Consider the following 12,181-nt stretch of genomic DNA (forward strand, 5'->3'; position numbering starts at 1 on the left):
AATCCATGAACACCTGGCTTTTTCCAGCAGCATGGACAGCTTTCTATCACAACACATGCATTCAGACTACTTTGACATGTATATATGGAGCTGCCTTATACTGAATCAGACCATAGGTCCATCACGGTCAGCTCAGTCTACTCAGACAGGCAGCAGCTCTCCAGGGTTTCAAGTAGATGTCTTTCACATCACCTACTACCTGATCCTTTTAACTGGAGATGCTAGGAATTGAACCTGGGGCCTTCTGCGTGCTAAGCAGATGCTTTACCACAGCCCCCTCTCCCGCATTGCTTGTGTCCAGGCTGCCCACTGAATCACAACAAGATCAACAAGAAAATACAGCTCTTAGTATACCCTTTTTCATTCCTGCTTTTTCTTGGTTGGTCAGCAGCAACACAACTTCACACTTTTTTAATTAATGCAATACAGTTTAATAAAGCCCATTCAAGCAAATCTGGGTGACATGCTAGGGACACTTGTGTTTTCCTTACCCACAGCTGTGTTCAGGGCCAGTCACATCTCAGCCTAACCTACCTCCTAAGGATCAAATGGAGGTAGGGTTGCCAAGTCCCTCTTCGCCACTGGTGGGAGATTTTGGGGGCGGAGCCTGAGTAGAGTGGGGTTTGGAGAGGGGAGGGACTTCAATGCCATGGAGTCCAATTGCCAAAGTGGCCATTTTCTCCAGGGGAACTGATCTCTATCAGCTAGAGATCAGTTGTAATAGCAGGAGATCTCCAGCTAGTACCTGGAGGTTGGCAACCCTAAATGGAGGGGAGACAAATGATGCAAGCCACTTTGGGTCTCCATTGTAGAGAAAAGTAAAGTATAAATAAATAAATCAATAAAGCCACAGTGAGCAGGCCAGGAAATACAGTTCAAATGATCTGAGTTACCAACATCAAATGGTTTGGAGCCAGGGCAGTACTTTTGAAAATAATCCAGCACAAAGATGGAAAAGTATTTTTAGTTCCTGCATATCTGCATCTAATTTTTTAGGCACTGTAAATCCTGGGTCCACAGATTTTTATAACAGTGTATATATATGAAAAGTTTTTTTTGGTTGCATCTGCAGGTATGTTCTGCATAGGATCAAAAATTGGGTCTTGATGAACTGAAAAGGAAAGTGCAGCATGCTAGCAAGGTCTCCCAGTCATAGGGTAGGCAGCATATCAGTCTATCACTGTGTTGTCTATTCAGACCCGTTAAAAGAAGGATATGGGCTGAGGACAGAGCTTGTGGGATATGTTCACCCACTATGTATTTACTGGGAGAATCCTCTGGCAGGTGAACTTTTCCACAGTTTTATGATTATGGAGAAACATTTGAAAAATGTGTGGATCGTGGCCACCACAAGCTCAGAAATGCTATTATTTTCGAACACTTCCAGTTGCTCCACTCCAAGGCCAGTGAAATCAATGTGCTTAGTCTGGGCGAACTCTGCACAGGACTGCAGTATTAACAGCCTACTTGGTTCTTTTGGTAACTGCAGCTATTCGCTACTCCCTTCAAACTACAGTATTAAACAATTCACCCATTTCCATTCAATTTCCCCACTACGCTGCCTGAATATTCTCGGACCCCAGGATGATATCACTTTGGAAACCCTCCTCTAGACAATTTCATTCGGCCAAGGAACATAACGCTAAAAATGTTTTCAAATTGTTCACTGTTCTTGCCTCACCTGTGCACACTAGACAAATCTGTATCAGTGCGCATGAAGGTTATTTTTAGCCAGACATGCTACTCCGGTTTGCCAGTCAAGTGTCTCATTCAGGACTTGTCGGTTTTCTTACCTCCCTCTGTAGTTGTAAGTTGCGAGAAGGAAGGACACAGTAGACCTGCCTCGTAGGCACCTCCTTGTATAAGCTCTGCTGCACCTCCTGGGTTGGTAGAACACCGCTGTCAACGGCTGCGAGGTATCTTCTTGCCCTTAATGGCGTCAGGGTCTGGTAGAAAAGATAGACGGCCAGCACCAGCACCAAAAGGAATGGACGGAGTCGACAGTACCTCTGGCAAGGCAGAATTTGCCGGCAAGCCATGGCCACCTCACAGTTTTAATTTTGCCCATTACTGTAACGATCCCTGTGGTTCCTTTCTATCAGCATGAGATGAAGGGATGCGCTTGAGTTTTCCCATCGATACATCAAATTCTCTCCATCATTTCTGGGCCTGTGTTTTCCCATGGCACAGTGTAGCAAAGAGCCTTAGGTCTTCAGAGCTGAATAACAAATGGTCCCGCAAGGAGTGGTGACAGATCCGTACTGAAAGGGGAAAAGGGAAAGTACAAGAAGGAACACTGATGCAGCGAGCGGTACCGAGCTGAAGAAACCTTACAATGTGGGCAAAAGCTCTTCTCAGGGCAGCAAAAGCTCTAGCAGTTCAATAGCATTCAAGAAAGCAATAAAATGTGTTATGTGCCTTGTACAGCTTTAAGGGCAACAAGGCTTCTCTAGCAGTTGCTTTGTTATTCTTCTCTTTTTTGTCCTCTTGCACTTCCAGTCCCTGTTTCTTTAACTGTTACTTTCATCCCGGAGCTCTTAAATTGCTTTTTTCCTGTCAGCAAACACATGCTGCCTTCGCTGAATGAGTTTGTCTGGATTTTAGCAAGCAAAAAGGCTAGTTTTCTCTTGGTTGGTATTTCCAGCTTTCCCGTGCAACGTGATGTTTACTTACTCTGTTCTTATCCCTGTCAGACGTTTTCCATTCTCCCCTAGCGGGTCACTGATTAAAACCACTTGGAACAATCCAGCCTCAAGACTCCAGCTCATCTTGCACACACAGGCACACGGCACTCCATCTGAACTCCGTTCGGCCACAGACGTATAAATAAAAAGCAGGACTGCCCTGAGGGGTGGGGTTTACCAAGTTCTGAAAAAGGCTCACACACACACACACACACACTGGAAACTGCAGAAGGAATGCTGGATCACAGGAACAATGTAGTTTTTTCCCCCCTTCTTCTCACATGTGCTGCACTCCATAAGCAAAGTTCAAAAAAGGGACTTGGATACAGAATACTCAGCATAACCAGAACTCAAAAGAGGAAACAGGGAACAAAATGACTCTGTGCTGGTAAAAGCACTCTAGTGAATCTGGTGAGAGGCAAATAATTAAACACTTTCGTGATTTCAAAACATCAGCCTATAGAGGAGGTTGCCTGGTACAGCTCTGTATGATCTACAGTGCAAACGCAAGCAGTGTTACACCATTGAAAGCCCACTGATTTGAGTTGACTTAGAAGGCTGTAACTTTGCTTTGGGTTGCACTAATTTTCCAAAGAGTGTCAGAAACATTTGCCCCATCTCTGCATTGAGTGTGATGGATTATTCAATCATTCTTCATTGAGTTGCAACTGACTCACATACGCTCAGAGGTTTTCTCATTCATCTCTGCATGAGTTGTTGTCCTGGACTGACCTCCTTGCAAACCAGAGGCATGCCCAGACTGGCAACTCATTTAGAAACAGAAGGATAGGTTATGCTGAAGGAAGATATTTCTTAAGCACTCTAACTGTAAACCTTTTCAGGTGTAAGAGTGAAATGTGCTTCAGTGAACAGATGTTTGAGCAGCAGAAGCCTATTCATGCCACTGTGACATCTTAAGTTCGTGATAGTGCTTCGCTTTGCTCAATTCTGTCTCACACTCGTTTCCTCTGCAGCAATGGCATGTGATGTTCTTAAGCTCAGGAAACTAGAGATGTTTGACAGTCACAGAGCACATGGACACTGCTTCTTTGCCATGCTAGCTAGCCAAGAACCAAAGTATTTTAGGAGCAACAACAGAGATACTTACTTCAGTCTCCTTCCGGTATCCACTGTGCTGCAGAATGTGCCTGGAACAGTGCTGATGATGCGGTTAGGTAAGTTTAGTCTCCTGACTTAATGGTCTCAGTCTCCCTCCCTTCTGCATTTATGTCAGACATTCTGAGAGCTACAGTTCCCAGAAGGCACAGGGGAAGGACGTAGGGGAATAAAGATGGAGGTGAGCCAGTCTAAGCTTGTTCATCTCTAGTAGACAGATATTTGCTACCCCTCAGCTGAGCCAGGGGACCAGGAGTCTGGACTTTGGCCCCAAATATCAACCCTGATAGCATTACTGGAAACACATTTTCTTATTGCCTTCTTTTACCCCACTTCATACACAACCATTTATCCAAATAGATGTACATAGCCTGTAGCACTGTCTCCTGAGGAATCATATGCTTGTCTGCACTTCAAAGGGGAATAGTCCAGTGAATGGAAGGGGGGGAGGAGGAGGAGGAGAAGAGTTGGTTTTTATATGCTGACCTTCTCTACCACTTAAGGGAGAATCAAACCAGTTAACAATCTCCTTCCCTTCCTCTCCCCACAACAGACACCCTGTGAGGTAGGTGAGGTTGAGAGAGCTCTAAAAGAGCTGTAACTTGCCCAAGGTCACCCAGCTGGCTTCATGTGGAGGAGTGGGGAAACAAATCCAGTTCACCAGATTAGCCTCCGCAGCTCATGTGGAAGAGAGGGGAATCAAACCCGGTTCTCCAGATCAGACTCCACCGCTCCAAACCACCGCTCTCAACCACTACACCACGCCACAGCCGACTTTATGGCAACCCAGTAGGGTTTTCAAGGCAAGAGATTAACAGAGGTGGTTTGCCATTGCCTATGTCTGCATAACGACCCTGGTATTCCTTGGTGGTCTCCCATCCAAGTACTAGCCAGGACTGACCCTGCTTCATTTCTGAGATCTGATGAGATCAGGCTAGCCTGGGCCATCCAGCTCTGGGCAACCGTTCTGTTAAGAGCAATGAAATAACATTAGGGATGACGCATGATTTTGACAGCACCAAAATGAAATTTCTAGCAAATTCAGACCAATCCAGGCATCCCGTTTTACAGACTTTCCAAAAATGATCACGCTTTGGTTAAGGTTGCCAAGTAATAGCTCCTAAATGAGGAAGTGACCATAGGAAAATGATATCCATGTATTAGAACATTAAAATATACCTTCTTTGTGGTGTATTGCAGTTTGCAGTAATGGCGTGTCTCTTTTTTCCATGGATTGGATACAGTGGTGATTTTTGATGATGGAAGGGATTTTGCCAACAGAATGGGACTTTCTCGCCATCCCTTTCCTGCTTTTCCCTGAAATGCTAGAGGACAGGGCACCCCAAGGAACAGCAAGAGGGATAGATTTGGAATCTGAAGTAGGAAGGGAGAATCAGCAAAGTTCCCCTGCTCCCAGTTGCATGAAACCTTACAAGTATTTCTGAAAGAACAGGTGGGCAAAGCCTAACATTAGTACTTTTTAAAATTCTGTATTTTTAAAAAAGTCATACATGCTGGGCAGTAGGGCTGTTGAAAAAAAAATTCGGTATAGTTTGGATTCAGCAGAATTCGGCCCGTCTCGATTCTGGATATGCTGAAGTCTGAACTCCCCCGATTCGGATCCATGGAATTCGGTGCCTAGTTCGAGTTCGGGGGAAAATTCGGCCGAATAAAGTCATTAAAAATGCACTCGAGCCTTTCTGCTGCTCTGGGGGGGGGGGCATTTTTGGAGGTAGAGGTCTCAAACTTTCAGGGTAACTTGAGGGGACGCTTCTTGCAAGAACCCCCAAGTTTTGTAAAGATTGGGGGTCCCGAGATATGGGGCCGGGAAGAGGTTGCCCCCCCCAAAAGAAATCGCCCACAGAGACAGGAATAAAGCTACTTAAAGCACATTGGTGCTTTTCCACGGCTCCGGGGGGGGGCAATTTTGGGGGTAGAGATCTCAACCTTTCAGCGTAGCTTCAGATGTGGCTTCTTGCAAGAACCCCCAAGTTTTGTAAAGATGGGATCAGGGGGTCCAGAGATATGGGTCCCCCCCTTTTCCCTATTGGGATGAATGGCATCTAGAGAGCAGCAAATCCAAGGCAAAACCTCCCGTGCTAACCATTGCAATGCAAAGCAACACGCGAGCGACCATGGAAAGGAACAGAGGCGCACTAGGCTAGCTATAGCAAAAAGGAAAAAAGGAGCAGGTGACTTGGACTGTGAAAATGTATTGTGAATGTCAGATTTTGCAAAAACATTTTTGAGTGAGCAGCAAAACAGACCGTGCAAAAAACCCCCCAGAGTTTGTATTTTCTGCCCTGCTCCTTCTTCTCATGGTGGAGGGACGCTCCCCCCTTATGCAAACGACCCCACCAAACTCAAGCAAGTCTCACCAGCACCCCCCCACACCTCTCCAACCAATACGGCGCCGCGGTGCACCCCCCAAACGGGGAAAAAATCCAAGATGCAGGGGATCTCACGCAAGCCGCCCCATTGCACTCAACCCCAGGCTAGAGGCAAAAACAGTGAAAAACACCAAGGAGGAGGCTCGACACCAAGGGTTCCGAGCGGAGAGAGACTCAACTTTAAACTTAACTTTAAAAGCAGTACACACACTCCCACAGAGGTAAGCGGTCACACACCCCTCGGCAGAATGGGCAAAAGCCTCCTTTGGCTTTCCCCCCCACAGAAACTGTTCCCCCGCCCACATACACATGGAAAAAAATTATAGATTAAAGCCCCAAAAGGGGTCTTACCGTGGATGTCTTCTGTTCCATCAGGAGAGACTGGGTAAGCCAATATGATTCCATTTAAGCACGGGAGGTTTTGCCTTGGATTTGCTGCTCTCTAGAGGCACAGGATCGGCTGATCCCATTCAACCCAATAGGGAAAAGGGGGGACCCATATCTCAGGACCCCCTGACCCAATCTTTACAAAACTTGGGGGTTCTTGCAAGAAGGCTCATCTGAAACTACGCTGAAAGTTGGGGGGCTGCACCCCCAAAAATGCGCCCCCTGCAGCCATGGAAAGGAGCGAATGTGCACATGCACCCCCCCCCCACTGGGATTTCTCTCTCACACAAACAGATACTCTCTCTTTCTCTCCCCGGGCCACGCAGCAACTGGGCTCACGAGCTCAATCGCGACTGATTGGCCAGAAGACGACACTGCTTGGCCACCGATTGGCCGCGGGAGAATGCTGCTTACTAACTGACGGTTATGCTGCTGTGCTGAACCCCGAATTTGCCAAATTTATTCACCGAACACCCCAAACTCGCCGAATTCGGCTCCCGGTTTCCAGCCTTTTTTGAGTTCAGTTCCATCCGAACTAAAAACTGCCGAATCGGGGAAATTCAGCTGTTTTTCGGTTTGGGCCAAACCGAATCGACGGCCCTACTGGGCAGTGCAATACAACTTTTGTTTTACAACAATGAAACTGAACTCCCCAAATAGTCATTTATGTGCCACGGACAATCTCTTCTTGTCAATGGTTTGCTGGCCTTATTAATAGAATTACTACCCATAGATTGTGTTCATGGGTTATCACCCCTACAATTGCCTTACTTACCATCCATGTTCATGTTCACAGGAAATCAAGGTGTTAAAAAGCACTGCAAACAGTTGCACAAGCAAGACCTAGGCCTTGGCCTTCTATCCCCATTTTTCACCAGACTACGGGACACCAGTGCATCCAAAACTGCCAAGAATCACCCCTGGTGGCTATAATAGGAACTTCACCCACATAATGCATATGCTGATACTAATCTTTCACCAGACTGCTAGAAAGGAATGCTGTGCTTGATAATCAACTTATGTTGGTTGGAAAGGTGAAGAACTCAAAGGAAATTGTGCTCTCCACTTTTGAGGGAGTTCAGCAGACCCTTGCTGATTCAGTTAAAAACCTTGGGGTTATAATGGATCCAACTTTATTGCTGGAGAAGCAAGTTAATACAGTTGCAAAAAAAAAAAAATTCTGCCAACTCAGTGTAGTCCCTAAGATGGCCCCTTACCTTGATATGGCTCATCTGGCCACTTGGATCCATTCAACAGTAACATCAAGACTATACTACTGTAATGTGCTGTACATTGGTTTCCCCTTAAAATCAATTCAGAAATTCCAGTTGGTGCAGAATGCTGCAGCCTGGCTATTATCTGATATTAGATGGAGCATGCATATTACTCCCATTCTGCAGATACTCCATTGGCTGCCCATTAGTTAGGGGGCTCAATTTAAGGTATTCGCTGTCACATACAAAGCCCTTTGTGATCTTGGTCTCTCTTATCCACGGGGCCGCCTCTCCTTCACACTGTAACATGACAACTTTGCTCATCTCAGCAGGGCCCTTTATAGCTGCCAACCTGCAAATGGGCAAAATCAACACCTCCCGTACATGTGCTTTCTCCATTGTGGCCCCCACCTTATGGAATGGCCTGCCCAAGGAAATCAGGAAGGCTCCCACTCTCCTGGCTTTCCACAAACTACACAAAATTAAATTATTCAAGAGGGCTTTTCTACACAGCTAACAGGGTTGTACTGTACAAGATGGTTTACCAACTCCAGGTTCCAGCTCCAGGTTAGGAAATAACTGAAGATTACGGGGGTGGAACCCGAGAAGGCAGGGTTTGGGGAGGGGAGGGACTTCAATGGGATATAATGCCAGAGTCCACCATCCAAAGCGGCCATTTTCTCCAGGTTAACTGATCTCTATCGCCTGGAGATCAGCTGTAATCCCAGATCTCCAGCCACCTCCTGGAGGCTGGCAACCTTATTTATAAAGTTACTTCGATAAATGATAGGGGACTGTGGTATGTGTGTGACAGCCCACTGTCAGAAGAATCCTACTATGTAATTTTTGCTTAATTTAATATATCATGTTAATATTTTTGCTTTGCTTCAGTTCTGTCTTTTAGATTTTTGGTTAGTTCCATCTATAACCCCAACCCATGTTTTATTGAATGTCCCGTTTTGTTGATTGTGTTGACTCACCCTGTGTAATCCACCTTGATTACAAGTGAGAAAGGCAGACTATAAATAAGGTAAATAAAATAAAAATCAATAGTTTTTACTGGCTTTTATTTTCAATATCCTAGACCAGTGGTCAGCAAACTCATTAGTCAAAAGAGCCAAATATCAACAGTACAATTGAGACTTCTTTTGAGAGCCAAATTTCTTAAACTTAATAAACAGTGTACCTACCTATATAGTTTAACTTAATAAAGTTTTAAGTCTTAATTAAACTATAGGTACACTGAATAAAACTTGATATCTGTTGTGGGGAGAGGAAGGGAAGGTGATTGTAAGCTGATTTGGTTTTCCTTAAAAGGTAGAGAAAGTCAGCATATAAAAACCAACTCTTCTTCTTGTGTTCGCTTGAAATTTATACTCTCCAGTCCTTACTTCCTGATATGAGTGGACCGCTTGTGCTTACTAAGCAGGGTGGAAAAGGCAATTTGTGCATGATCAAAGACATCTTTTTCTTATTTTCTCATTTAATATTCCTGGACATTTTCTGGGCCTAAGTCCTTGTGAGCCTTATTGATAACTGACTAATTAACAAATCCCATTTGCACCTGACAAGAGTTGCCAACTGGTCAGAATTTTACCAGTCCAGCCAGGAAGGTCCTTGTTTTGTGTGCTCTGCTATATATAGGGTCAGAGACCCTGAACACGTAGATTTGTGGTTCAGGGGTAGAGCATCTGCTCTGCAGGCACAAAGTCTTGGGTTCAATTTCCTGCTTTTCCTTTAAAAGCAATAGGTGAGAGGAAGCCAGCATGGTGTAGTAGTGGTAAGAGCAGTGGTTTGGCGCACTCCTCCACATGAGCAGCAGAGGCTGATCTGGTGAACTGGATTTGTTTCCCCACCCCTACACACGGAGCCAGCTGGGTGACCTTGGGCAAGTCACAGCTCTCTCAGCCCCACCTACCTCACAGGGTGTCTGTTGCAGGGAAGGGACGGCGATTGTAAGCCGGTTTGATTCTTCCTTAAGTGGCAGAGAAAGTCGGCGTATAAAAACCAATTCTTCCCTTCCATTCACCTCCTTTATGCACCCTTTAAAGTGGGGCCCAATCCACCCCCCCAACCTTTGTGCCCAAGTGAACAGGAGCTACGCTCACAAGTGCTAATCCCGCCAGAGGAAGCCCAGCCGCGTCGAGCTCCCCCCCCGCTCCCCGGGCAGCGACTCCCCTCCCCTCTGCCCCTCTCCCACCGCCCCTGAGACTATTTCGCATGCATAACGGCGCTTCCAGGAGGACAATGCGAGGGGGGGGGGGAGACGGAGACATCCTCACAAAAGGCGGCCCAGCGTGGCCTTTCCTGGTGGCTCGGAGCCCCACGCGCCCCCCTGCCCCCGACTCCCGCACGCCGCCACTTCTGGCACTGGAACCAAGAGGGAAGGAGCAGCCCCCCCTCCCCAAGCAGTGCAGTCGTGAGAGCAGCAGCTGGCCCCAGCTCGGTGGGGCTGGGCGTGTCGCCGGAGTGCCGGCTCTGCTTTGCCACCTGCCCCCGACAACCCCGGCCAGGCCCCTGCTAGGCACAGCGCCCAGGCGCAGCGGAGAGCGCCGGGCCAGCCCCACTCGCCCTCGCCCAGACTTCCCTCTGCCCCATTTCCCGGCAGGACGCTGCGGCGTGGCCAGGGCTCGAGGAGCAGCCTCCCTGGAGCAAGGGGGGCGGCTCCTCACCGGCGCGCCCTGGGCGCATAGGCAAGGAGGAGCGGCCACCGGCACCTTTGCCGGGCACGGAAGGCGCCGCCTCACTACTGCTGGGGAGGGAAGGCCGGGGCCGGTCGGCGAGCGCCTTGGGAGCGCCGCCACTGCTGCAGCGAGGGTGTGTCCTTGAGCCTCCACCCCCTCGGTGCTGGTGTGGGGGGGTGGAGACCAGCGGCAGGAGGAGGAGGAGGAAGTGGAGGCGGCGGAGAATAGAGGGCCAATGGAGCCCTGAAAGGCTGCGGGAGCTGCTGCGGCGGGGGCTCCGTCCTTTCTCCCCCCCCTCCACAGCACCCCACCCCAACCCCGGGCCGGGCGGGTACCTTGCAGGCTGAGTAGACACCCAGCTTTTTGAGCTTCTTGGCGCAGGGCGCGGAGCTGCGCCTTCTTGCTCGAGATGCGAGCCGAGCCGGGGGCCTCCTCCTCCGTTGCGCGAGCCAAACTCAAGGGGCCAAAGAGCCGCATGCGGCTCGTGAGCCATCATTTGCCGACCACTGTCCTAGACTGCTTTTCCAACCAATAATCCAGGTGGTTGTCTTATGACTAAACACATTACATAGAAGTAAATCTGCTTGATTTCAATTTACTTCCATATAGGAGCCTTAGGGTTATTGTTTAAGTGATTTTCCTTATTATGGGTAACGTTAATACTTATCTAGCCCTCAAAATTGTCACAGAAAAAATGTCCTTTTAAAAGAAACTTCTTGCAAGCAAATGGGGTAAAAAACCCACCACAGCATCTCCAACGGAGTTATCTACAAGTGCCAAAGCTTTTTAATCTTCAGTCTCCTCTCCCTAACAGGAGGGAAGTTGGCTTCCACACTGCATTTCCATCACTGTGAGGCTCCGTGAACACCACTGTTTTTTTTTTTAAATATACAAAGCAATGCTTTCACATGAGGTTTGAAACTTCAGCTGTTCTTTGAACATTGGGATTTAACTCACTTTTACAATCGTGTTGCACGTTATTCACATTTATGAAACACCCCCACCCCCCATTCAACAATCCTGTAAGGTAGACTTAGCTAAGAAAAGGTGAAAATCCAATTACTCTTGTGGCTGAAAACCTGGATTGGGAGGCTTCTCTTATGCTAAACTGCAATCCCTTCAGCATGCCATGGAAGCAATCTACATAGAGTTCTTTCTACATTCATATGAGCTGCGCTGGAATTAACTGCGCTCAACATTAGGAGGACACGATATACTAATCAACTATTAAAGCTATTAATTATGCCATTAGCCAATTGCAATAGTATAATTAGCAATACCTTTAAACATGCTGTAATAAGTTTTCATTTAAAATGTTGTGCAAACAATTCTTCATATAATCTATAAAAAATTAAATCTCTGAAAGTGTTATTTTTAACAATTTCCTGGTCAACACACCTTTCTTTTAAAGGAATATTACTAATATTAGAAATGGGAAAACCCTGAGAGAAAACAATCACACGGCAAGCATAGCACTTAGTACATTAGAGATGGAAACCTTTTATTTATATATTTTTTAAAAAAATAAAAACTATTTAAAATCCTCCAGTTAATTAGACAGCATATTATGAAAGCTCCATGAAATGTTTTACTGTACTTTTTTGATAAAGTATGCAAAGCATTAATACTAGCATTTGATTTTTTTAAATTGTAACACCTAATAAGTTTCAATTTAAAGGATCACTTGCACAAAAAAATAAACACAT

At 46.6% G+C, this 12,181-nt stretch overlaps 1 protein-coding gene across 1 annotated transcript in view; it reads right to left on the bottom strand.

Moving 5' to 3' along the window:
• The window catches only part of CPED1 (cadherin like and PC-esterase domain containing 1), a 105,751-nt gene extending 103,647 nt beyond the window's left edge, over nucleotides 1-2,104 (bottom strand). The window contains exon 1 of the mRNA XM_056846691.1: nucleotides 1,794-2,104. Coding sequence (XP_056702669.1) covers nucleotides 1,794-2,039 — 246 coding nt within the window. The 5' untranslated portion in view covers nucleotides 2,040-2,104. The remainder of the gene's footprint in view (nucleotides 1-1,793) is intronic.
• Nucleotides 2,105-12,181: the final 10,077 nt, after the last annotated feature.

This window comes from Euleptes europaea, chromosome 3 (genome assembly GCF_029931775.1).
Source record: "Euleptes europaea isolate rEulEur1 chromosome 3, rEulEur1.hap1, whole genome shotgun sequence".
NCBI classification, from domain to species: domain Eukaryota; kingdom Metazoa; phylum Chordata; class Lepidosauria; order Squamata; family Sphaerodactylidae; genus Euleptes; species Euleptes europaea.